The following is a 24,752-nucleotide window of genomic DNA, read 5'->3' as shown; positions in this document are numbered from 1 at the left end:
ACTAGAAAAGAAAAGCTATGCGGTCATCAGGTCTTTTACGTGGTTCCATAGCTGAGTGCCTGTAATCAAAGGGTTGAGAAACTTCTGAACACTGGATAAGTAGATCCCTGGGCCTAATTCAGCATAAGCCATTTCAGTCACAGGCGTTAGAAGCTACCAAAAGGAGCTTGAGAAGCTACAAAGTAATGTGACTCATGTTACGAATAACTTAATCAGGATTTGAACTCACGAACATTGATTGAAACAGGGAAAAGATGCAGGGATTTCACATGTGCCTGAAAAATTAAAAATTACGAATAGCAGCACCTGCAGGGTACTTTAGCTATTAGTGTATATAATAAGCCTTATTGGCTACTCATCATGTAATATACTTTAGCTTTTGACATTAATAAATTGGGTGGCGATGCCTCCCTTACCTACAAAAATCAAAAAATAAGCAACCCCTAAAATAAGCAAAAAGCTATGTTGTTTTAGGTAGATGCTCAAACTAGATGCAACTCAAAAGACTTGTTCGTAAGCAGACATTCTACATTGTGCCACATTGACTCTTGCATCCCCAATTCCTGACCCTTTTCTTGCTTCCAGCGTTGAAAGCACTAGGAACAACTACCATGACAAGTTGAAGTGTCATTGTAGCCTAAATTATTTTTCCACTATTGCCTTGTTTGAATCTAGATAGAGGTAAACTTGCACGAAATATCTTTGATTTTTCTATGAATACTATTGTACCTCAAATCTTTTTGTAGCACCTCTTGAACTGCTGAATCCTGCTGCTTCATGCAAACAAAGGGTACTCCAAACACCGAGAAACCTGACTCGGCAACTAACAGAAGCTTTCTTCCAGAGATAATCCTATTACTTTTTAACTAGATTCAATAGAAATTACATTTGAAATCATCCAAGTTCTTTGAAACAAGCAACAGAAGCACTGCCAACCGAAGTTAGGTGAATCTTTTATGGAACTCATTCAAAGGAACATATCCAGACATCATCTTTTGATATAAAAAAGGGGCAAAGTCTACTTTAAATGGCAGTTGGTGTGGAGAAAAACAAACCAGCTCAGTTACACCAAAACCCGCCAGCATAATGTGGACAACTTCCTGAAGGCCTTCCTCCAAGGTTCCTCATTTTTCAGGGCTTGGTTCTAACAATTACATGTAAACAACTCAAAGTCATGATAGGACTACAGAAGTCTCTGATTCGGGCCAAAACTAGGATTATAAAAGTCCTTCAGGCAATGATGGACTACAAAAGTATGGTCGGTATAGTGGGGGCTATGAAGGTCCAATGGCTCAACATATGGTTTCAAATAAACCATTCAATATACTACAAAGATTATTAAATGGATTTGTTACCCCCCAAAAAAGAAGATTAAATTGATAAAACATTGGAGTGTCCATGCCAAAGCTTTACCTTCAAACATTGGTGGGGGATATGCCCCAAGTAAGGTGTCTAAAACAATTTACCTGCCATGCCCATCAAGATCATAAGTCCACCCATCAATGTAATAAACTAGTGAAGTTCATAAAGGTATGGTTTCCAATCATAAGGTTATATCATGCCCATGAGTCACATCATTTTATAAGTCCTAGTGAGCCAATTTTACACTTGGTCGGAAGCACCCGCAAAGGGTTAAATATAACATTAACAAGGACAATGATGAACCCTCCATGGGAGGGTACGGATGAGCAAACCAATAATATAATTCAACCCAAAGGTGGACAGTTCCCTATGTCAGTTCACCATCTTCAGAGCCTGTTGTGCTCAAAAATCGAGCACAACAGGCTCTAAAGGCCCATGAGCCAATAGCTCGATCCAACAGCTCTCTCCTAGTCCTAGCACAACTCTGGTAATGTATTAGAAGTGACAATTTACCCTGCACTTTGGATACCCGACCTAACCCGACTCTAATGAGATGGGTTTTATCCAACCCACATCAGATCTGGAGTAGGTGTAGGCAATGGTAAAACCCACCCCAAATCCGACCCGGATATATATATATATTCGGACTCACCTGAGACTCTACCCGCTCCGCCCCATATTATTGCAGCCTACCCGACCCATATCCAATCCATTGCCGCTCCTAGAGTATACCCCAATGAGATAGTCTGAGAAGAAATAGAGGAGAGTTTAGAAATTGGAGCACAATCATTGCCAGGTTTAGAGTACCCACGGCGCCCTCGCCTGACATCTATTCTCAGCCCCCCCCTAAACCCTCAAGAAAAAGGAGGTTAAAAAAAGAAAAAGAAGAAAAGACATCAACTCCCAATTCGTTTCAGAAAATACCAAAACACATGCAAAGAGATCCGCATCCAATTGGCATGAATTGCTTTTCCAAATAGATGCTCTAGCAGCATTTTTTTTTTCTTTTTGTTGAGGGAAAGATGTTCTGGCACTTTACAACACAAATTTTTATACTTCTATTGCATTCTTAGTGGAAGAAAGAAAGAAAATAGAAACAAAGAAAACTTTTATTGCGCCAATCTACCCCATTACTGATGCAATCTTATACACTACCGGCAGAGGATGCAAGAAGATGGAAATCTCAAAATCAACCAATGCCACAAGGTTCTTTCCCCTCAAATCGAATCTCCTTGATGAGAAACACTTAAAACAGGCAACCGAACTTTGCTTGCATTTACTAAAACCAAAATATCTGGTGACTTTCAAAAGATAGTGATCGACTGAAAGTATGAAACTCGACATTAAACTTAGTCCTCATTCCCTATCCAACCTCGACGAACAAGGTGATGAGGCATATCAACTGAAAAGATTGCGCAACACCAGAATCTTGGATTAAAAATTTTACATATATGATGTACGACTACTGTTGGAGAACTAACAATATTTCACTCGAAACTATATATAGAAATGATTGATAACTTAGTTGCAACATAATTGTGCGACCTTTTTGTGTTAAGCTAGTATTACTTCAAAGAAGAACTCTAGAGTCACCTGTCCTGTTACCACTCAATCCGTGGGTCTTATGTGCACAATAGTTGATTGGCTGAATTATACTCGAAGCTGGCTAGCCATCCATTCCCCTTGTAGCATATGTGAAGCTCAAGAAATTAAACTTTTTTTTTCTTTGAACTTAAAAATATATCCTCTGCGCTCTCCTAGAAAACCAGTATTTTCCTTCATTTAACAAATCAAACAGAAGAATATCAAAAACCAGCCACCAACTACTAGCTCAATTAACCGGAAAAAAAGAAGAAAGAAACACCAAATACCCAGAATAAATACAGATGAAAATTAGAAGAACTTTTGACATCGATGGTCCGAATAGTTCCAAATTCAGACTAAAGAAATGTCACTATGGATCCTGAAAAAGATCAGTAGCCAAGCATTCTTAATGTCACGTCCCAACCAACCCACATGAGCCAAGTACGGGAGTTGACTGAATATCCCGTAAGACCGGACCTTGTGACATATGCAAGGCATCAAGAATCATATAGTAATTAATAGTGCCAACAATATAATTAGATATCCTTCAACTAAATAATAGGCTATGACTAATATCAGAGTAGCTAGAATCCTCAGATACAGAATTAAATACCTAACCAAGAAATCCAGAATAATAAACTTTCCATCAAAGTATCTGAGTTACCACTACTCCAAGTCTTAAAGGAAAATAATTACTGTTGCTACTATCACCACCAAAAGTAGAAAAAACCTAAACCTATTTCATAAATAAACTAAAAAGGATAAGATTCAATTCATGCTATAGAACATCTAGCCCTGCCTTAACTATACTCCTAATATCATACCATGCCAGCTTCTATGCCTTAGTATCTATAAAATAGGGAAAATCAAGACAATGAGCACGACTACCTAGTGAGTATCCTATATCCAAGCACCCGAGGATATATTTAAACTCAAGTGATATGTATCAGAAAATTATTTTGTACAGAAATATTATAATACTCTATGAAACACACAAAAAAATTATACTCTTCCAAAGTTCTAAACCAATAATAGATTCCATTCTATCTTATGAAAACCAATACATAAAGTATAGACTAACGAATTTAACTTATTAACTAGATATGGCCACGATTACACCTGACTTGATAGGAACAATGTCATGCATAGGCCCCATGGCTAGGAATCAATGGGTCATGGCCGGCTAACAAGATTCATACTCAAGCCATAAACTCAATTCATCAAGTGTTCTTATTCTCACTCAACATGATCACAGTTAAGTATGCAATTTACATAAATTGAGATATAGTTCAATTAAAATTTAGCTTTTGTTAGAGTATTTGAATCTAAATAGCAATTCAAACTGTAACTAACCATAATATCAATTACATTCACATAAATCCAAAGCAAGCTCGAAACAAATATTTCATGAAAAAACAAACTTCTAATGAAGACTATTATCCAGTTATGATCCTGACAAAGGGGGTCCTGGGAGGGGTGAACTAGGAAAATTTTTTAACATGTGGCCTTGTTTTTGGAACAAAATGGCTGCTCAAGGACGTGGACTCATGACATTATATTTGTCAGCCCAAGCTTTTACAAAGCAATACTCTATACAAAACAATCTTTTTAATAGCTCAACAAAATTATGGGGAGCATATGATGCCTCTAATATGTAACAAAATTAACCAATCATGATATGCCGCCCAAACTAATAACATATACATATATTAAATTAAACTAACATTAATATTCAGCAAAATCACAAGAATTTCAATACTATCATTAAAGCAACAAACGATTGCCTAGAAAGGATACAAGCACCCTAAAATCAAATTCTAAATTAGTCAAATTCTACTCATCACCGAATATCCCTAATTCTAAATGCTTCTAAGGCCAATCCTAGTTTTAGAGTTTTCTCCAATCAACCCTAAATCCACACTATATCGTTTACTCGATAGAAGCCTAATTAGAAACAAGGCACCAAGTGAGTCCTTCATGAACCGTTCTTCTTTATACCATTCCAATTATATTGAAAAAACAAGGCAACCATAGAAGAGAAGTAGAGACAGATTGAGGGATGGAGAGGGTATTACTAACGAAAGAGGACGAGAGAGATAGGAAGAACAAGGAAGAGCGGGTGTAAGTGGTTGGTATAAAGAGAGAGAGAACAGAGTCTCATCCAAAGGGGAAGAAGAGAGGGTGGAGATGGGGTCTCACGCAGTGGAGGAGCAAGAAAAGAGTGCTACGAGAGATGTTTACGTTGGAAAGCGAAAAAAGAATGGAGGCTGGGTCGCGTTTGGGAGATGAAAGACAATGGGGAGGACAAGATTGGGGTCGGAGTCGGAATCTCTTGTGATCCCTTGCTCGCCTATTCGCCAATGCTGAGTTGCACCCAGGTTAGCCCTAATTGGCTTGGGCCTGATTCTCACACTTATCTTTCAAAGGGTAATTAAAGATGAAGGATAATGACCTAGCCTAATTGGCTCATGCATAATTCTTACATATACCTTTCAAAGGATAATTAAAGATGGACAATCTAGCCCTAATTGGCTCGGGCTTGACTCTCACATTTACCCTTTCAAAGGATAATTAAAGATGAAGGATAATGACCTAGCTTAATTAGCTCGAGCATGACACTCACAGTTACCCTTTCAAAGGGTAATTAAAGATGAAGGATAATGACCTGGCCATAATTGGCTCGGGTCTGACCTTCACACTTACCCTTTCAAAAAGTAATTAAAGATGAAGAATAATGACCTGGCCATAATTGGCTCGGGTCTGACTTTCACACTTACCCTTTCAAAGAGTAACTAAAGATGAAGGATAATGACCTGGCCATAATTGGCTGGGGTCTGACTTTCACACTTACCCTTTCAGAGGGTAATTAAAGATGAAGGATAATGACCTGGCCATAATTGGCTCGGGTCTGACTTTCACACTTACCCTTTCAAAGAATAATTAAAGATGAAAGATAATGACCTACCAAGTTTTTTTCATTTTGTTATATACATACATACATACATACATAGAAAGAGAGAGAGATGAGATGACGACTGCATTCCAGTGTTTGGGTGTACAAATGACATACGGCAAGCCATGGCGCAAAATTGCTGGCTACATATGATATAATGACTAGCTTTATCACATATTAAGTGGATATGCTAGCATAAACAGTAACATTTTAGTTGGTCGAGAAGCTTCTAAATTTTGATTCAGGCAAGTCTTATAAAGCATGTCAAGCACATAAATACCCTAGGAACTAGGATCTTGATCCAGGGTTTTGGTATAGATTCAAGATTCTATTATCTCATTTTGGTAAAGTTCCAAGCAAATCAAGTTTAACTTGGATGCTTTGGAGTATTTCAAATCTCGTATCATGGTCCATGTTGGAAGTCATCCGGTAAATTGAATCTAGTAGATGTCGCATTGGATAGACTTCTTGGCAAACATCCTTTCAAATGTCGGCATAATTGCTTGTGATGCACATAAAACCAACTCGCCGGTTTCTAATCAAAATATTTAAAGGTCCATTTCAATCAAGCTTGAGCATGAACCTCGGAATGCAAAGTAATGCTTGAATATCTAATTATTTTATCTGATAATTGCACGCTACGGTATTAAAGCCCTGCTTGGAAGGACAATAGGAAGAAGAGATTATTGTTAAAGGAAACAAATATATATGATGAGCAGAAATTCTCTAGCCTTAAACTAAAGCAAATCACCTTCAAAGTAACAGATGTTTGTAAATGAATTTAGAATCCGATTGATGCTCTAGAATATCATATTTTTGGCATGATAGGATATCCAAGAATTTCAAAATGAATTTAGATTTTTAGTATCGGCGTTATATATATGATATAGTTTTCTCCTGTTGAGATAGATCAATGTCGAATCTCAACCTAATCCTGGTTCGATTTACTTTCGCACTCCTACTATAGATTTAATATGAAAGCCATAGAACTGAGTATTTAGTCCTCCATTTTTTTTTTTTAAGAACTAAAAGTATTTTGAGTTGAAGTAATTTGATTAATAAATTAATTACCTCAACACGCAATTATGGAAATCGAAGTTTTTTATAATAAACAATTTGGTAACGGCAGTGCTTTTCCACTTTAGGAGGAAATTAATGGAGTGACGTTCGACTTTTGGAGGAATTGATCGCATGACGTATCCAGGCTTCTCTTTTCTTTCATCCTCCCCTACGTCTCCATAAACAGCTACAATGATTTCAGCTTTCTTAATTTAATAAACAACGAATGGGATAACTGTTCTTTTGTCATAATACTAGGTACAACTAATCTTATACAATTACACTTTTGGTATATTGGATTATAGTGGTGTCATATGGCAAAGCTACAAACTCCAAGCTGGCAATCTTGCATGGGCTTTCCATTTCCAGTCGACATATACACATGTATCGAAAGTTAAATTTGAAAAGTATAACAATGGTCTGACATTACTCACTGACTTCATAATATGCTGCTACGCTTATATGACATGTCAGAAATCTGCATTTCCTAAACTAAAATAAAATGATAATGATGAGTAACCATTGCAATTAGAACTCAACTAGTTCTGAATTTTGTGCACAAGGGAGTAGGCTATTGCTCATATATCTTATATGATTTATAATTTTCTTTCGGTGCATGTAATGGTTTGCTTAGTGAAAAAGAAGGCTACTGGTCGGCTGATAGCCTGGGTGGTGCCAGGTGTGACGTACTCATCCGAGCCGGTCCACGGGTGTGGAGGGTATGAGTAAAATAGGTCGGGATGCCCAACACACGACTCGGTCTACCCGCATCGAACATTCTCTTGGCGGGATGGGGGCCCAGTGGTCGGGGCGGGCTGCTATGCGGGGGTGGACTCTTTCCTTTCTCTTCCCTTCCTCTTTTCTTTAAGCAAAGAAGAAGAAGAAGAAGAAGGAGGAGGAGGAGGAGGAGGAGGAGGAGGAGGAGGAGGCGGCGGCGGCGGCGGCTAGGGAAGCTTTTCAAGCTTTTTGTGACATTAGAAAGCACTTTGTTTTTCCCAACATGTGAGTCAAAAGAAGGGGATAAGATTAAAGCTAATAATAAATGTTAGTCCATTCAAGCCATAAGGGCATGTTGGTGGATTCATGCCACTGGTGGGACCACACAACTGCCTAAGAAGCCTTCCTTGCAGGTTGGTAGTCTTAGATGACCCTCACGCTTGCTTCTTTTGGGATCTAAACAAAACCACCCTTCCAGCCTCCATTAATTATCTCCAAATTCCCCTCTCACCCTTCCAACAGCTGGAATTTAGAGAGATACAGAGAGGTGCAGCCTTTTCTTTTCAATATATAATTTCTTCTAAGGAATCAAAGCTGTTTTTTAAATGAGACAGAGGGGTCCGGCCTTTTCTTTTCAATATATATATTTGTTCGAAAGAACCAGGGCTGTTTTTTTAATAACACTGTCGATAGCTCGCTCGCTTGCTCGCTCTGTCTCTCAACCGCCTTCTCTCTCTCTCTCTCTCTCTCTCTTTCTCGCGTTGCTCAGTGTTTGTTTCTTCTTTTTTATACATATCGATTTATATTTAAGGAAGAGCCCAGTGGAAACCGCTCCTGCGCTGAAGAAATCCGACGGGTGGGTCGAGTAATCCGTGCGCGGTGGGTGATAAAAATCGGAACTTTTTCGTTCTTCCGAGCGTTTTCCTCTTCGGCCTCTTTGTTCTTTCCGAGAGAGAATAGCTAAGCTCCTCTCTCTCTCTCTCTCTCTTCCTTGTTGGTTGCTCTGTTGCTGACCCTCTTAATGGCAGAGGACTATACAATTGGCCATTTCAGTGATGAGATTTCGTGAGAAAATGGAAGAATTCATGGGGGTTTGATGAATTGGCTGCTTGATTTCTTCTTTACTTCCGTTATTTTGAGGTAAAGATGGGTCTTGGCGCTTCCTGCTCTGCTGGATTTTCCGGGCGGTTTCCTGTAACATTCTTCCTTTGGACCGAGATTTTCCTAAATTTGGAGGAATTCATGGATTTTGTCTGGTTATTTCCCCTTTTTCGCTTCCACTAACCCGATTTTTGGTCTCTGATACATTCAAAACCGGTTCTTTTCTGGAATTCTGACCCAAAGTTTCGATTTTTTTCTTCGAATTTTATATGAAGGAGACGATCCGTTCGTCTCTCTTCTCATCTTTCTTATCCGAAGAGAGTTCTAGAAAATCTGAGGAGCTCGTGATATTTGGTTACGGAGCTCCTTTCCGATGTGATTTTCTCCTTGCGAGCCCGTGAGCGATCCCTTTTCCCATAGTCGGAGCTCCCCAACAGCTTCCCCCGATCTGGGCGTCCAAATTTTCAAAGAAATGGGTCCTTTGCAGTCCATTGATGGTGTGGTGGAGGAGATCACGAGGATCCACCGATCTCTGCCGCCACGGCCGGGCATTGACGAGGTCGAGGCGGCGATGGCCTTGGTCCGCAACGTGGACAAGGAGGAGCAGGCCCGCATCGATGCCATATCGAAGCAGAAGAAGGGATTCGACATCCCTGAGGAGCTCTTCTTTGTGCTTCAGGAGATGCAGAAGAATCTGGTCTGCTTTCAGGGCAAAGAGCAGAAGAGGGAGGCTCTGAAGCTGCTTGATCTGGAGAACATCCACGTGCTGTTCGACGACTTGATTCAGAGGGCCTCCAAGTGCCTTCCTTCCAGCTCAAATGGGTTGGCTCCCTCTATTTCTGCGAATTCGGTGAAAGTTACTGCAGCCAGTTCCAAGACAAGCTTCGATACTAACACCACTACTTCATCTGTGGTTCAGTCCAAGGAAGGGGTCGGAAAGAGCTTCGAAGGTGTTAGTAGAGATGACAGTTACTTGAAGAAAGCAAAGTCCACAATGTATGCTGATGGATTTGGCGGTGGTGACCCTCATGTATTGCAACGGTTGTTGCTGAATCCTACAACTAGGCCTGAGGCTACTTTTGGTGAGTCTGGCACTCTAATTTCACACGAGTGTCTTTTCCTTGCATTGATCTGTGCACTTTCAGAACTCATATTTGTTTCCTTTATATAACTTGAAAAGACGATTCGTCTGCTATATTTGAATTCTTGCTGTATCTGCTGAATTGATTTATATCCTTGTAGACACAACTAGGCAATAATTTCATTCCCTAGTTATAGTTTTTAGTTTGTTTATGGTGTCTATGCATAAAATCATTTGGAATATCATTAAATAATGATGATAGTTTATTTTTTTTAAAAAAATGTATTCTGTAGGAGAAGATAGTGAGAAACTCAGTCTAATTAAACTAGCTAGCTTGATAGAGGTCTCTGCAAAGAAAGGCATCCGAGATCTCAACCTTCAGAACAAGCTTATGGATCAAATTGACTGGTTACCTGATTCGATAGGGAAGCTTTCTGGTCTAGTCACTCTTGATCTTTCCGAAAATCGAATTGTTGTTTTGCCAGCCACTGTTGGTGCTCTTTCTTCTTTAAAAAAATTGGACCTGCACTCAAATCGGATAGGCGAGCTTCCTAACTCTATTGGAGATCTTTATAGCCTGTTATATCTGGATCTGAGGGGAAACCAGTTAATGTCATTACCCTCTACAATTGGGAAATTGGTGCAACTTGAGGAACTTGACCTGAGCTCGAACCAGCTATCCTCGCTCCCAGATGCAATTGGAAATCTTGTACGCTTGAAGAAGTTAATCATTGAAACAAATGATATTGAAGAACTTCCGCATACTATTGGTCATTGTGTCTCTCTTGTTGAACTCCGAGCAGATTATAATCGGCTGAAAGGCCTTCCAGAAGCTGTTGGGAGGCTGGAATCTCTGGAGATTCTCTCTGTCCGGTACAACAATATCAAATCACTTCCAACCACCATGGCATCTCTGTCAAAACTGAAGGAGGTTGATGTCAGCTTCAATGAGCTTGAATCGGTTCCTGAGAGCTTATGCCTTGCAACCACACTTGTCAAGCTGAACATAGGAAATAATTTTGCTGATTTACAATCTCTCCCACGCTCTATTGGCAATCTTGAGATGCTAGAAGAGTTGGATATCAGCAATAATCAGATTAGGGTCCTTCCAGACTCTTTTGGGATGTTGTCACAACTCCGCGTGCTTCATGCAGAAGAGAACCCTTTGGAGTTGCCACCAAGGCATATTGCTGAAATGGGTGCACAGGTAATTATTTTCTGCATAGATTTGTTGTTGTTTTAGTATTCATCATTCAGTGCATTAGAATTATATTGTTTTTACAGGCTGTTGTACAATACATGGCTGAACATGTTGCGAAGAAAGATGTGAAGCCGCAACCAGTAAAGAGTAAGAAGAGTTGGGCTCAGTTTTGCTTTTTCTCAAGGCCTAACAAAAGAAAGCATGATGGCTTGGATTATATTAACTGATTTATTGATGCCACATGGTGAGGAAGTGAATGTATCTTTGTTCTTTGTTATGTTGGCTTTGTTTACCCACATTACAAACTTTGGCTGCTAGTCTTCATTTTGGCTTTTGGTTTTTTCTAACTTCTAGATGCATATAAATTGCAGGGAATACATCTTTCGTGATGTTGTTGGCATACACGATCATGATGCAAGTAGTCTTGTCCAGATTCACATAAAAGAAGAATTTGAAGATGCGAATCTAATTTTTGCCTTGGGACTTGGGTAAAATTCCTCCTTCAGCGATGCCTAGGTCTGTTGTTTCACTTGTATTTCTAGTGTCTTTGAACTTGTGTGAGGTGTACTATTAACTTCCTGTGGCAAATAGAAATGAAAAAAATGTATGCCATATTTCTTATTCTTTACATTGTCTTGTAGTTGATTTTCTTTTATAACATAGTGCATGTGAACTATTATACCAATTTAGAATAGTCTTGTAGTTGATTTTCTTTTGTAACATGGTGCACATGAACTCTTTCACCAATTTAGAAAAAAAAATTATTAGGTGCTTTGGACATTGAAGATGAAGTTTACATGCTTTTTTTTGCAGGCTAATAGCTAGACATCATGATTATTTAGGGCAGAAAATACTTCACCGTCCAAACATTTGGAAGGTGTGGCTTCTGTGTTGGATGAGCTATAAGTCAGGAGATAGAAGTGAAGAGTTGGGGGATTAGTTTTGAGTCATCTTATGGAAAAGAGTTTTTTGATGGATTACTGATCATGCTGTATTTCCTTGTGTAGTGGATGCTGAACACCTTTCTGTAACTGACAGCATCGTATCAACGTCATCCGTGCAAAAGCTTTAGAGAGCATATTGAAAAGATTATCACCATAAATTAGTTTTTACTGCCCTTAGCCAGACACCGCAGCTCACAATTGGATTTTTTGAGATAATAGAGTGAACTTCTAGATGTCGTAGAAGATATGTTGTTGAGAAATAGGGGTGTAAGATTTCCATCAAACGATTTATGAGTCCAAATATAACAATGGAAACACATGCAGATAAAAATCTTATTTAGAAATCTTAGATGCCAGTAGAATGGGGAACAACTGCTAAATAAATCTTGCCCTTAACATTCCAAAAAGGTCATGGCGGAGTCTTGGTTGTTACAATACAAGAATTACTCTTTAGGCCCTCCCAACTTTTACAATATCTCAAATCAATGTTTAGAATTTTAGAAAAGTTGAGTCAGAACCCGTTATTAAAGGATATATTGGATTAGAGTTTCAGCAAATTTATTTATGTTATCTTTATCTGATAGATGTTTCAATTTGACTTGTTAGCAGATAGCTAGCATGTTAGAGATGAAGTCAACTGCTTATACTGGACCTCTCGTTTTTCTGTCTTTGGCTAAATTCTTTGCACACTGAAGTTTGAATTGTTTCTCTTTGGTTGGTTGAGCTTAACTACTAATTTAGGTTTCTGAACTACTAATTAACCTTTTGGTGTTGTGGCAAGCCCTTGTTTTGCCAAACTTTTCTTGGCCAGAAATTCAATACTGATTCATACAAGGGTATTGTCAGGGTTTCAGACTCTTCAATTGAAATTTCGGTTGGGAATGATCATTCGTTGTGCTCAAGATAGTAACTTAGTATCCGCCAAACTTTCTGTGTAAGCTATAGTTTAGACGACATAAATGTCTGCTCTGCTAGTGTATTTCCTTCTAGGCTTTGTGTCGAGTAGTAGGTTAAGTGTAGATATAATGTTTTTATGTAAATCCACCTTTATGTTGGTGACTTGCTTATCAAGTGCCATAGTAGTCTATTCACTCAAAATCACTGTTACTCTGGTTCCATGCTATTGGAGCCTGGTTATACTGGCTTAGTAGGAAGTTGCAATTTTTTCACAGACAACGCCCAAAATTTGAGTCGATTATGTATGCCTTTTGACCATTTGGTCATCTCGTTGACATGAAAACAGTTAGATTGAAACTAAAAGACCATTTGGTCATCTCGTTGACATGAAAACAGTTAGATTGAAACTAAAAGAATGAGCAAATCTCTTGGCCAGACATCTTAAACCCAGAAACACTCGATGCAGCTATCTGTACTGGCTGGTGTCAGGAGTAGTATCCAGCAAGTTTTCTTATCCAATTCTGATCTAATTCAACTTATTTTAACTTAATTTAGTTTAAATTCTGTTTCTTGACATATATTGCTTCATCAGACCTTTTTGAGCCCTAATATCTTTTTTTCTCAAGGTTCTTGAGATTTTTAAGATTTTTTTTTTGGTTAAAAAAGAGGGAAAACCCACCTGCGTAGCAGCTCCCACTAGGCCCTCCTTCCACCAGGGAATGTTCGATGCGGGTCGCAAGTTTTCGCGTGTCCTTCCCGACCCGTGGGTTGCCCCATGTGTGAGTATATCACCCCAGCGCCACCTCAGTACCAACGGACCAGTAGCGCTTCCACCGAAAGCGTCCAGGCGTAGGGCATCCGGTCCCCAAATTTAATTGACGCCCGCGCATTTCGAACCTGAACCACTCCGGTGGAAACAAAGCCCCGTTCCATCTGTGCTACCATTTTGGTGACAGATTTTTAAGATTCCAATTCCGTCCTTTTGTTGGCTGGTATCACTGTTCATTTGCAATATTATTGTCTCCGAACTAGGTATAGTCAGATGGCAAATGATGTCTTCAGAATTAATTTATATTAAAGTATCATGTGCATTGCTGCTTTATTTTCAAAATTTACATTATTGTTTTTACCCCTTTCAAACACTTTGTTTTAGTTCTACTGATTTTGAGCTCTTATTTTTGTTAAGACTTTTCTCCATAGATTTAATTAAGCAGTCAACCACCTTTTCGTCTTGGCAAGGCGAATATTTGAGAAATTTTATATATTTCTGTTGTATGATTGTATGCGTTAAAATCATGAGAAATATTGACTAGTTTTATTTTTTTTTTCCAAAAAAAAATCTGCTTACATTTTTTTATTTGGATTATTTGGATAAGTCAACTCCTAAGCTATTGACTTATGTTTCTCAAACTTTTTGTTGAAAAAAGTTGTTAGCCAGGAAAGAAGTTCCAGTAGTTGAATTCCCTGCTCATCCAAGCTCCTCTCAAACATATATGGATAACTGATCTTGTTTAGGCAATGTATACTATTTTACAGTTCTCATAATTTTAACTGGGGAATATCTCAATATTTCTAGCAGTCACTGTTGTACCACAGGCAGTCTTCACTTTCCTAACAACTATTACCTTGTTGAAAAAGAGATTTTTTCTATTAAATTTATCTCCCAAAGTTGAAAGCACAGCCAATTTTTGCCAGATCCCAGCCTTTTATGAGTGATTCTGAAGATCGTGTGGTTAATCTATATTTGTTTCTTCTAGCCATTGTTGTCTGCTTTTACTGAAGAGTCCTGGGACACAATTATGCAAATTATTAACATGTCCTTCCAATTAATGTTTCATCAAGTTCTATGCCCATATCACCCTTGGGCTCCTTATATGGATGCAGGAATAACATTAATAGTATTGATATAGCATATCTGGCCCATGACCATACCACCTTTGAGATCTATTGTTAGGGGTGCAGGTGTTCTCGATATTGTGCCATTATGCCCTTCACTTATCTCCACTGAGTTGTTCATTCCAAGTCTGTTCTTTAGCTTCCATGGACTACACAATGACTTCATGTGCTGCATCCTGACATGATTGGTGGTAGGCCATCAAAGTAGTTTTATGATTTTACTCAATGGACATATTTTCTCATTCTGGGTCATTTACTATGCAGTAAAAACTTTTACCATGCAGTAAAATCTTTTACCATCTAGCCAATCTTAGATCTTCCTCTCCTATTTTGCCATTTAACTGAAACTCATTTCTGGTCCCTCCATCGAATGTGATCGAAAAGATATATTGGATATTGAATATTTCAAGTGCATAGGGCTGTTATATGTGTCCAAGTTATGAGAAAAAGATGAGGAAAAGATCCATCCTTAGCAGAAGCCAGGCAGACTCCATGTATTACTTTCTTGGAAGGGGCCTGCCTTCTTGGTCTGTAGGTATGGATAAGTTGTGGCCACCTGACCAACTGGCAGGCACCCACCACTAGTAATAGTGGATGCCAGTGTCATACGAACTCCCGAGATCCCGCTCCTTTGTTCGCTGGGTTGACACTAAATCTCAAGCCTTATCCCTTCAGCTTGGTGCCAGCTTTACAAAACTTTGTCTAATGATTTCTTATCCAAGATCAGCTTCTCAGCAGAAAGTTGGATTATTTTTTGGAACTTCACTTTTTTCTTCTTTTCTTTTCTTCTTTGGTTAACGGTTCTTGTTCCACCTAAGGCGAGAATTCTGCAGACCTCTCACTGATAAATGATTACTGGATGAATTCATATATATATTTTAAGATTTTCTGGGACACAACTGGAATTATTATAGTTTAGATTTTGCTGTATATGAACAAAAATGAAATCCAGATGTTGTACGAGTGCCTTTTTTTTTTCTTGTTACGTGGGAGATATATTGAATAGGACCTGTGTAAATCCCAGGTTCAGGCTTTGTGGCTTTGTAACTGCTACTTTCTCCAAAGAAATGGGCTTGCTTGAAGAGCATATAAACAAAGTTATAACACAAATCTGTTTGAGAGGATTATGATAACTTCTGTCAACCAAGCTGGCACGTCAAACTAAGCAATCTTCCAGAGTTAGTGGAATTGCACTAGTATTAAAATTTCATTGCAGTTGTTGAGTCAACTAGGAGGACTTTGTAGTACTAAAAATGGACTTGCAGAAGAGCTTATTAAACTCGTGTTTTCTTTTAATTAGAGGAGAATATGATTGATGAACAAAAACATCAACAAGAATGGGGAGATACAAGAGTGTTTTTGTCTATCCAGATTTGAAAGTATTCATCATTAAATTATTTTTTGGTCGAAATTAATCATTTAAAATTTAAATTTGGCATAGAAGAAAGTGATGAAGCAGGGGAAACAAAAGCATGCTGTCAGTAGGTGATCTTCTAGGATTGTTTGGATGCAGGCGTAAGCTATTTTTTGGCCAAATTGGACCTTTGGCTCAGGGTGAGGAAGAACGTAGCTACCACAGAGAAGGAATTCAAGGAGGAATTTATCTCGTCAGAGCATCCATGGTAGGGCTGCCTGATTCCACACAACGGGCAATTTCTCATATTCTGATTTCTTTTCGGTGATATCACCTTAAGATTCTCTAATCGGTAGCATTCCTTTATCTGAAAATCAAAAATAAAAATCATCAGCAGCAACCATACAGGGAAGAACTGCATGGATACACTGCGTTGGCATCTAAACAGCTCCTTCACCTCTCAAGGAATTTATTGATTCTGTTCAAGAGAAATCCCGTACCAAGGGAGATAAATGGAACTGCCTTCTCAGTATGATGTGCCCACCTGCACGAATAACACTCAAAACAAGCAAAATTTGGGCGAACCACGTGTCTGCTCTTAATCTCTTGTGTTATTTATTATTATTTTTTTTTATTTTGTTGGCCGCACTTATATCCATGGTGTATGAGCTGCTGTTGTACGAAAAGAAAAAGAAAAAAAAAGCAAAATTGGCATATATTGAGTGTAGTTTTTTCATTGTATTTCAAATGTTTTGAAGTATTTTGTTTTTTTAACTCAGATGGCAGTGCTCACACGAGACTAGTGTGAAGTACCGATGGACCAAAAAAAAAAATAATTTTGGAATGTACAAACTAGCTTACTTGTTCCATCTGTTTAACAATGTCCGCATGATTTAAGTCTCCTTGCAGATTCTTCCCCGTCTTTGTAATACCACAATTTTTCATAGTCTCTTCTCGTAATTGATGTTATTCACAAGCTCGACATCAAGGAGCAATCCTGCCGTGGAAAGTGTTTAGAGATGGAAAGAATTGTGGAATTATAGCTATGAAAGAAAGACATGAAGAATGTGAAACAATCTTTCGATAATTTTTTGTTCATGTGAAAAGAGGTAGCACGAAGTGGCAAAATCATCAAAGGGTCGTGGGCCGTCGGTTGTTTCCCTTTATTATGTTATGACACGGGCTTGATCAAAGTGCAAAGTACGTTCTAATCATGAGGCCTGGAAAGCTGGTGATTTTTTAAATGGAACGAACACCAGACGTCCGCACCAACTCGATCGATCTCATGCCGTACGATATTCCCTCTGCACCTACGCCCATCTGGTCCGTCGACCATCGATCCGACGGGCCAGAAGCTTTCTTACTGCATTTGATTTCATACAAACGGCCACACACGGAATCTTCCCTATTGTGGTCCTGACAAAAGCTGCCACAAGGATGTGACTGCGAGTTGGCCCTCCAACTGGCAAGTTATGTGGTGGCGCCCGGCCTCAGCTGGAAGCAGCCCATTACCGAGACCTTCTGTGGGCCCGTCGTGGACTCCGTCAGATCTTGAACATATCCAAAGCCCGAGAACAGGAGAGACAGCTATCCTTGCGTCCCTCCCAAGGAAGAGGTGGCGGACGGTTGGGATTGGTCTAGATGGACAGCTTGGATGGTGGATAGCATTTGGTGCTCGAAATGGACCATTTTTACAGAATTACGGGATCACCCCTGGGATTCTCCAGTTCCAAACCAGGGGTCGGGTCCACTAGCCGCTAAGGCAGGCCCAACATGAGAAGCAACCGGAGATGGACGAGAATGCCGTTCCATCACAACCGTTACAAGGGCATTCAGGTCATGTGATGCGTCACGTAGCCAATAAATCCCTTAAATGCTGGACCAGAGATTCTTCCGTTGCCAACCCAACCCACTCTGCGTATATTTTACTACAAGAAAAGCTAAAAGTTCGCAACCGCTACGTGCGCGCGCGCGCGAGAGAGCGAAGCTAATGATAGCTAAGAAGAAGAGAGAGGGAGAGAGGAAGAAGAGATTGGTGAATACCGTCACTAGCGGCATACAGGGGTGGTGCTGGCGATGGGATTTTTTATCTACCAAAAGTTGCCGGAGAATCGGCGAGCAAAAGGTGGTTTTCCGGCGAGGGCGTGGGTGGTGGTGAAACGGGCTGCCGTGAAGGTCGTCGGGGTTTATGTGGGCAAGCGGAGGCGGGCAGCGAGACACGCGAGGAGGCTCACACGGGCTGCATCTTGGGCCAGGCTAAGGAGGGCCGTGGGCCGGGCAGGGGCCCGGCATGTGCCGGCGGCGAGCTACGACTCGGCGAGCTATGCGCAGAATTTTGACGATGGGGTGTGGAAGGAAGAGGAAGAGTTCTGGAGGGGTGGGTCATTTGCCTATAGGTACGGCCAGTATGGTCCCTTGGCGAGTTGAGTGATCCCATGTATTTTTCTTTCTTTCTTTGATTTTTTTATTGTTCTTTTGCAGCCCTTCGTTTCTCTCTACTCTGCATCAGAGAATTACGAAAATTGTTTTGCGTTTTCTCCTTTTTTAGTTCATTTCATATCACTTTCCATATTATAAAAGACTTATATGTTGTAACATATTTTGTAAAGGAAAGGTGGGATGATCTTAGCGAGTTCTAATTTTCAGTTGTGGAATCTCTGTGGTAGCTAGCTATTTGATTGGTATGAATTGATTAAAGTTACATATCAAATGGGGAATTAATTAATTTGGACGATAAGTGAAAGCTTCAAACTTGAAGTCAAGCTCGTTTTGTAAGTTTTCAAGGCTCATTCTTTTTTTCTTTTTTTGTTTCAGGTAAAGGAAATTGCTTCAAAGAAATTATATAATGTTGTTCCGTTGAAACCCGTTTGAGGAATAACCTGTCCATTGAATAATAATGTTGGAAAATATAGTGAAACAAAATAATGGATAACCTGAAAAATACTTTTCTATGGATCAAGCTATTCACCATAGTTTAATAGATCTCATGACAGTAATGTAACAATATAGTAGAATATTATCGTGTTTGCTTGCTATATGTTTGCTGATAGAATGATACGAAATTCACTAGGAAAGAAATCAGAAGATCTGTCCATGCGCCGTGTGCATTTAATACTTGGATTCCTACTAAGGGCCTGAGGTTTTTTTTTTTTTTTTCCTTCCCTCCTAATATGATTTATGTATGAATATAGGCCAAGTCTAACTTATAATTTCATAATTTTGTTGATTGTATTGGTCCAATCCACAAATTATATAGAATTTTCAGTCTAATTATCCACATAGGCTAAATTTGAAATACTTTTGATCCGAGAGCAAGGGCAGCTCACCATGTTTTAATTCACTTGAGTGGTCTAGGAGTTTTCCAACTCTAAGAATGAACACGCATTCATGACTCCGGTAATTGTCACATACATGCCATTCATGAATTCTTAACTATATCCAACAAACCCTGTCAAGATTAGAATATAATTATATTCTACACCAATAACATCTCTACAAAGTTAATCATGCATAGCTTCTTACATATTTTAATATTATGTTTTGTTTGTTGATTTTGTGATTATTTGATGATTAACCGTTCTGGAACAATCTAAACAGGGATAAGACGCATAATAGTGTAAGTCCTCTTCTGAGTGTTAGAGTCCATTGATTGATTGATTATGTCAAACTTAGTCGATCTTACCAAACTTTATCTTGATTGATTTGTGATTGATTATGCCAAACTTAATCGGCCTTATCAAACTTCGTCAGCCTCTTAGTGTATATAAAGACTGCTCCTGTACATTGTAACAGACGGGCAGAAATAAAATTTTTTTCTCTTTTTCTTCTTTTTCAACACTGAGAGAAGAAAGCTTAAAGAGCATAATAGCGAGATGAGGGGAATTAGAGAATCACTTTCACAAACAAGCCTGGGAGGTATATGTGTGTTTTTAGCCAAAAAAAAAAGAAAAAAGTTGGCAAGCCACCACTGATTTCACTGAATTAATGAAAACAGGAGAGCAGCAAAGTTAGCCAGAGGCCCACAAGAGTGCCAAACTTTAAAGGGCAACTCACAAACCATGGTTTAGATGAACAAAGTAGCAGCAGCACTGGGCAAAAGCCCCAGTTTGCTCCACCTCCATAGCAAAACGCTCACTAGGAGTAACACCATTCGCAAAACTCGACCAGTATGAAGTGCCTTACTTCCCTAAACTAATATGATCAAGTTAAATTACTTATGTACATTAAAATATGACGCGTGTGGCATATGTGATAGGGTATAATATGTGAAAATGCTGAGCTTCATAAAGAGATTCCTCCAGTGCTTGGGTTATATAGTACAATAGACATGAACCATGGCTGCCCGAGCAACAACCACTAGCCTTGTTGGTAGGGCTTCCCACAAATTGGGCCATGGGCCTGATTTGAAATTTTTCCGCACAGGGTTTTGATGCTAGGAGCCTATAAAACGGTTTTTTTGGGCTGATCCAATCTGACCCGGCCCTTCCAGATCAGCATTATAGCCCAAGTTTGAGCTTAGAGGCTTATGGTTTTGGTTAGAATTTAAGTTTCCTCACAAGTCAAGACCGTTCGTTAAAACACAAGCAGTTGGTTATCTTTCTAACGTCTAGCCCTTTATCAAGGCTTCCACCAACTTTATAAGGAACAGCGAATTTTTATAAGAAATCCTTATCTCTCAGAACTATGCCACCAGAGACCCAGAAAGTTGATCTTATAAAATGTTGCAATCCCTTTAGAATCAATCTTTCCTCATAAGCAACGAATAGATATGTGCTAGCACAATACACCGGTCATATGCAAAAGAAGTTACATAGAGATGTGTAATCTTTCCATTGCTATCTTCTCTACTGGCGTTCCAGTTGCCTAAAAATTGCAACTGGTCACCGTTATCGAGCAGTTATTTACCAAAGCTGTCTTTTGAAGTATGGAACTATATATTTACCAAAGATGGAAGCCGGTCCAGTGCGTGTGTATGAGCCTGATCTCCCTACTCTCTACACCAATGTGTTGCCTTTGAAACCTTTTATAAATATCCCTAGGTGAAATTTTGCAATCTTGGCACGGCTACTTGCTGAACGCGAACAGTGTAGGCTCTGGCCGGAGGCAAGCCTGTGCAGGTAAAATATGCACGTAGTGGTGGGGTGCGAATAGATTGACTCAATGACACTCGTACCAAAAATGCAATCTAGTAGTCGGTTGCTACGTCAAGGTGACGTCAAGGGAATTGCAGTTTTAGATGCTGCTTCCCAATAACGATTATTAACTTTTAAATGGGCCCATTTTATGTGACACATATTGATGGATTTTATTCACTTCACGTGCCGTTTGCGCGAAACGAAAGTACAGCACATGGCGCTCCCACGAAATGTACGTCATGTCTGTGATGCTTTCTGTTTCATTGGCCGGAGTTGTTCATTATGTGGGAGGCCCAATTTTACCATTAATGTGAGAGGCCCAATTTACCATTAATGTCAGAGGCCCAAATTCACGGCAAACGTCTTCTGTTCAAATTCACAAAAAAAAAAAAAAAGGGAATTCTTTTCTCTTCTTTCTCTTCCTCTTTTCCTTTCATGTTCATCATCTTATTCAAACTTTTTTCTCATTCTTGTTCATTTATTATTTCCACAAATATTTTTTTTTTCTCTTTCTCTCTCCTTCGTATGACATTCTCTTTGATTGTTGATCAGATATAGATTCCCCCGAATTGTTCTCTTAATTCCCTCTATTTAGTCTAGTTTTCTTTTAATTGCAAAACTAGTCTAACTAGGGAACTTTAATCTAATTAGGTGGAAGCTTAGATTCGGATAACGAGAAGGCGTGATTAGGACCGATTCCTTTACATTCATATAACCATGAACTCCATCTCATTGTGAAATCCATGTGTTAGTGTGAGGTTGTAATTAATTGTTAGATCCAAGGGACAATTAGGACCTCTAGACGTTAGGCAAGATTAGGTGGTCTGGATGCAAACTAGGCCCTATCATGAGACATTTCAAGAAGTCTAATAAGATGCCTAATTTTCTATCAAAAAAAAAAGATACTTAATTATTTTAGATTTTTGGATGATTATCTAGATTGGTAAATTTCGAGCGATTTTAGAGCAGAAATTATCTCCAAGCATTCTATCATCTGATTTGCATTTTTTGAAAATTAATCTATTGCTATTATATTTGTTTAAATTTAGTAACATATGTAAGCTTTATGAAAATGATTTGTAAAATATTGGATCAAGTATGGGATATTTTACTTGGGCATGAACTGTATTTTATTGTATTGATAAATACGATGATATTGTATATGTTATGTGTTGTTTTGGCTACTCTCTAGTCTGACTATGATCACATAGGCTTAGGATCTAGTCTCCTTATGAATCTTTAGTGGGGCGATTACTGGCACATATCGGCTAATGGCATGAGGCAATTAGGAATTAGTTTCCTTACGAGCCCAGCCAATCGAAGTTGATCGCTAGCATATGCTGGTGGAAGCATGTTTTCCATATGATATTAAAGCTAGTTTCCTTCTGGACCTCTAGAGATTGATTACTAGTGCATGACCTGCATGACCGATGAATAGCATGTTGTAGTCACAATCTAGTCTCTTTTGGGGCTTGCCACAGGCCAATCGTGGCCATAGTCGTAAAAATTGAGAGAGTGAGAGTAGATGGTCCATCCATATTTATTTTGGCTAAATATATTATATATCTTGAAATCTATGTTGATAGACATGATATGTTCATTGGCATGGTTTAATTTTAAAAAATCATGCAAATTGAAAATTTATATTTTTTCTACAATATATTTGATCGAACAAGAGGTTTTGGAAACTTACTAAGCTTGTAAAGCTCATTCTCTCTCTTCCATTTTTTTTTCAGATGTAGAGGAATAGACGAGGCTTAGGATTGGGCAGTAAGGAGCTTAGGATCTAGAAGATATATATATATTTTTTAATAAATCAATTAGACTATTCTTATTCATTATTATTAAATGATTGTAGTCTATTTCCTTGGGATAATTATATTAGACTATTTGTTTGAATTTAGAATGACTTAAATATGTATATATCAAAAGGTAGGCTTTGCATGTCCTGTGGGTTCGACCTTATGGAAGTGCGGCCATCTGTCATATGCTCGGCTTGTGCCATTGGGTCGGGGCATGATAATTACTATATGTTTTGGGGGTAATAGTTGTATTTGAAGTGGGAAAACCAGCCAAAATCAAAAATCAAAATTGGGGAAGAGTAAGTCTCCCTCAAAATGTTTTCCTACATGGCCTGAATCATTTTTAGTTTTTTTTTCCTGCAATATGCTGGAAAGTTATCTATATAATCTTTTATAGGCTAGAGCACTAGTAACTTTTGCAACAAATGAGGCAAATATTCTTCTTAAAATTCTAGGGCTGGTAATTTATATAGTTTTATTGGGTACGCGACCCTACTAGACCCATTTAGAGATGCGCATTTAAAATAAAATCCTATAGTGGGTTCAGAGCAAAAGTAGATAATGGCATATCCCCCTTCCTTGAACTTTACATTAGGTATTTACTAAAATTCCCTTTTTCTAATTATTTGATTTTTTTAGTTTAAGATATCTATGATTTTTTGGAAAATAATATTTCTATTTATTGTTTGTACTGTTATCAAATGTTTGGTTTTGTCATGTTTAATGTCTTAGAATTTTAGTTTGTCTAATGTTGCATGAGGTATTCTAATTTAATGCAGAATTCTTTTTATTTATTTGATTTGTATGCTGAATTTTCTTTAAAGAGAGAGAGAGAGAGAGAGAGAGAGAGAGAGAGAGAGAGAGAGAGAATTTTTGTGGTTTTACTTGCCCCGATCCATCCCAACCTATCTTGTCCACCTCTAGACAGGATGGAGCATGATGTGTTCGGAAATTTAAGTATATTCGGATATCCTGACTCTCCCGAAAGGTACGAGTTGGGGATGGATATATGATTCCCCAAGATAGAGGGAGTGTAAATAATGGCACACTCGTCTCATTCCACCTTGTCGCCATCCCTATAAAATCCTCAAAGGAAACATCATAGGGTATATATCACAAGTGTTGCAACTATGGCCTAATTAACCGATCCAAATATGTGCCTAATTAATTGATCCCCATCATAGGGTTTATATCACAAGTATTGCAACTATGACCTAATTAATTGATCCAAATAGGTGCCTTTCTTTGTTTCCTTCCTCTCTCTTGAGTTTAGAGGGCAAATCCTTGAAAAGCTCCTAGATGGCAACAGCCCTAGCCAGCCAGCTTTATCTTGCTGTACTCCCAAGATGATCGCAAGGCAGGCCATTTACTTTGCTCTGGAACAAATTTCTTTTTACTAATCATCACTTTCTATTCTCTTTTCCATGCAGTTAATTTACTAGCGATCCTTGGCTGATCACAGCTCTCCTCTCCTTTGGTCAGCTAACTTTTCAGCAAGAATTGCAGCCTCTCTAGTGACTCACATGCAAATGCTAATTACTTTATTTTCCTAATGAAAACTTGGATTTCCCTTCCGGTGAGGGTGGAAAAGGCCCGTCAAGGATAGTTGTTTTAAAGTATAGGAGAAGACCCATACAATGCCACCGGTGGTCTCAATATCAAATGA

General features: G+C 38.8%; 1 protein-coding gene across 4 annotated transcripts; it reads left to right on the top strand.

Moving 5' to 3' along the window:
• The first annotated feature begins 8,010 nt into the window (after positions 1–8,010).
• On the top strand, positions 8,011–16,414 carry LOC103713946 (plant intracellular Ras-group-related LRR protein 4). Of its 4 annotated transcripts, none has more exons than XR_015971328.2 (5): positions 8,011–9,858; positions 10,151–11,064; positions 11,142–11,302; positions 11,430–11,574; positions 16,309–16,414. XR_015971328.2 is itself a non-coding variant. In XM_008801010.6 (4 exons), the coding sequence occupies exons 1-3, from the start codon at positions 9,249–9,251 to the stop codon at positions 11,283–11,285; spliced, it is 1,668 nt and encodes a 555-aa protein (XP_008799232.1). In that variant the 5' UTR covers positions 8,011–9,248; the 3' UTR covers positions 11,286–11,302; positions 11,430–11,743. The 4 variants fall into 4 exon arrangements, 2 of the variants coding, with proteins under 2 accessions (XP_008799232.1, XP_008799240.1); XR_015971327.2 differs by lacking the exon at positions 16,309–16,414 and adding an exon at positions 11,872–15,839; XM_008801010.6 differs by lacking the exon at positions 16,309–16,414 and having other exon boundaries at positions 11,430–11,743.
• Positions 16,415–24,752: the final 8,338 nt, after the last annotated feature.

Source organism: Phoenix dactylifera, chromosome 11, assembly GCF_051530095.1.
Source record: "Phoenix dactylifera cultivar Ajwa chromosome 11, Ajwa_hap1_PhDact_Kaust_v1.1, whole genome shotgun sequence".
Taxonomy (NCBI): Eukaryota; Viridiplantae; Streptophyta; class Magnoliopsida; order Arecales; family Arecaceae; genus Phoenix; species Phoenix dactylifera.
The sequence above is the reverse complement of the archived record's forward strand: the minus strand, read 5'-3'. Positions and strand labels throughout refer to the sequence as shown.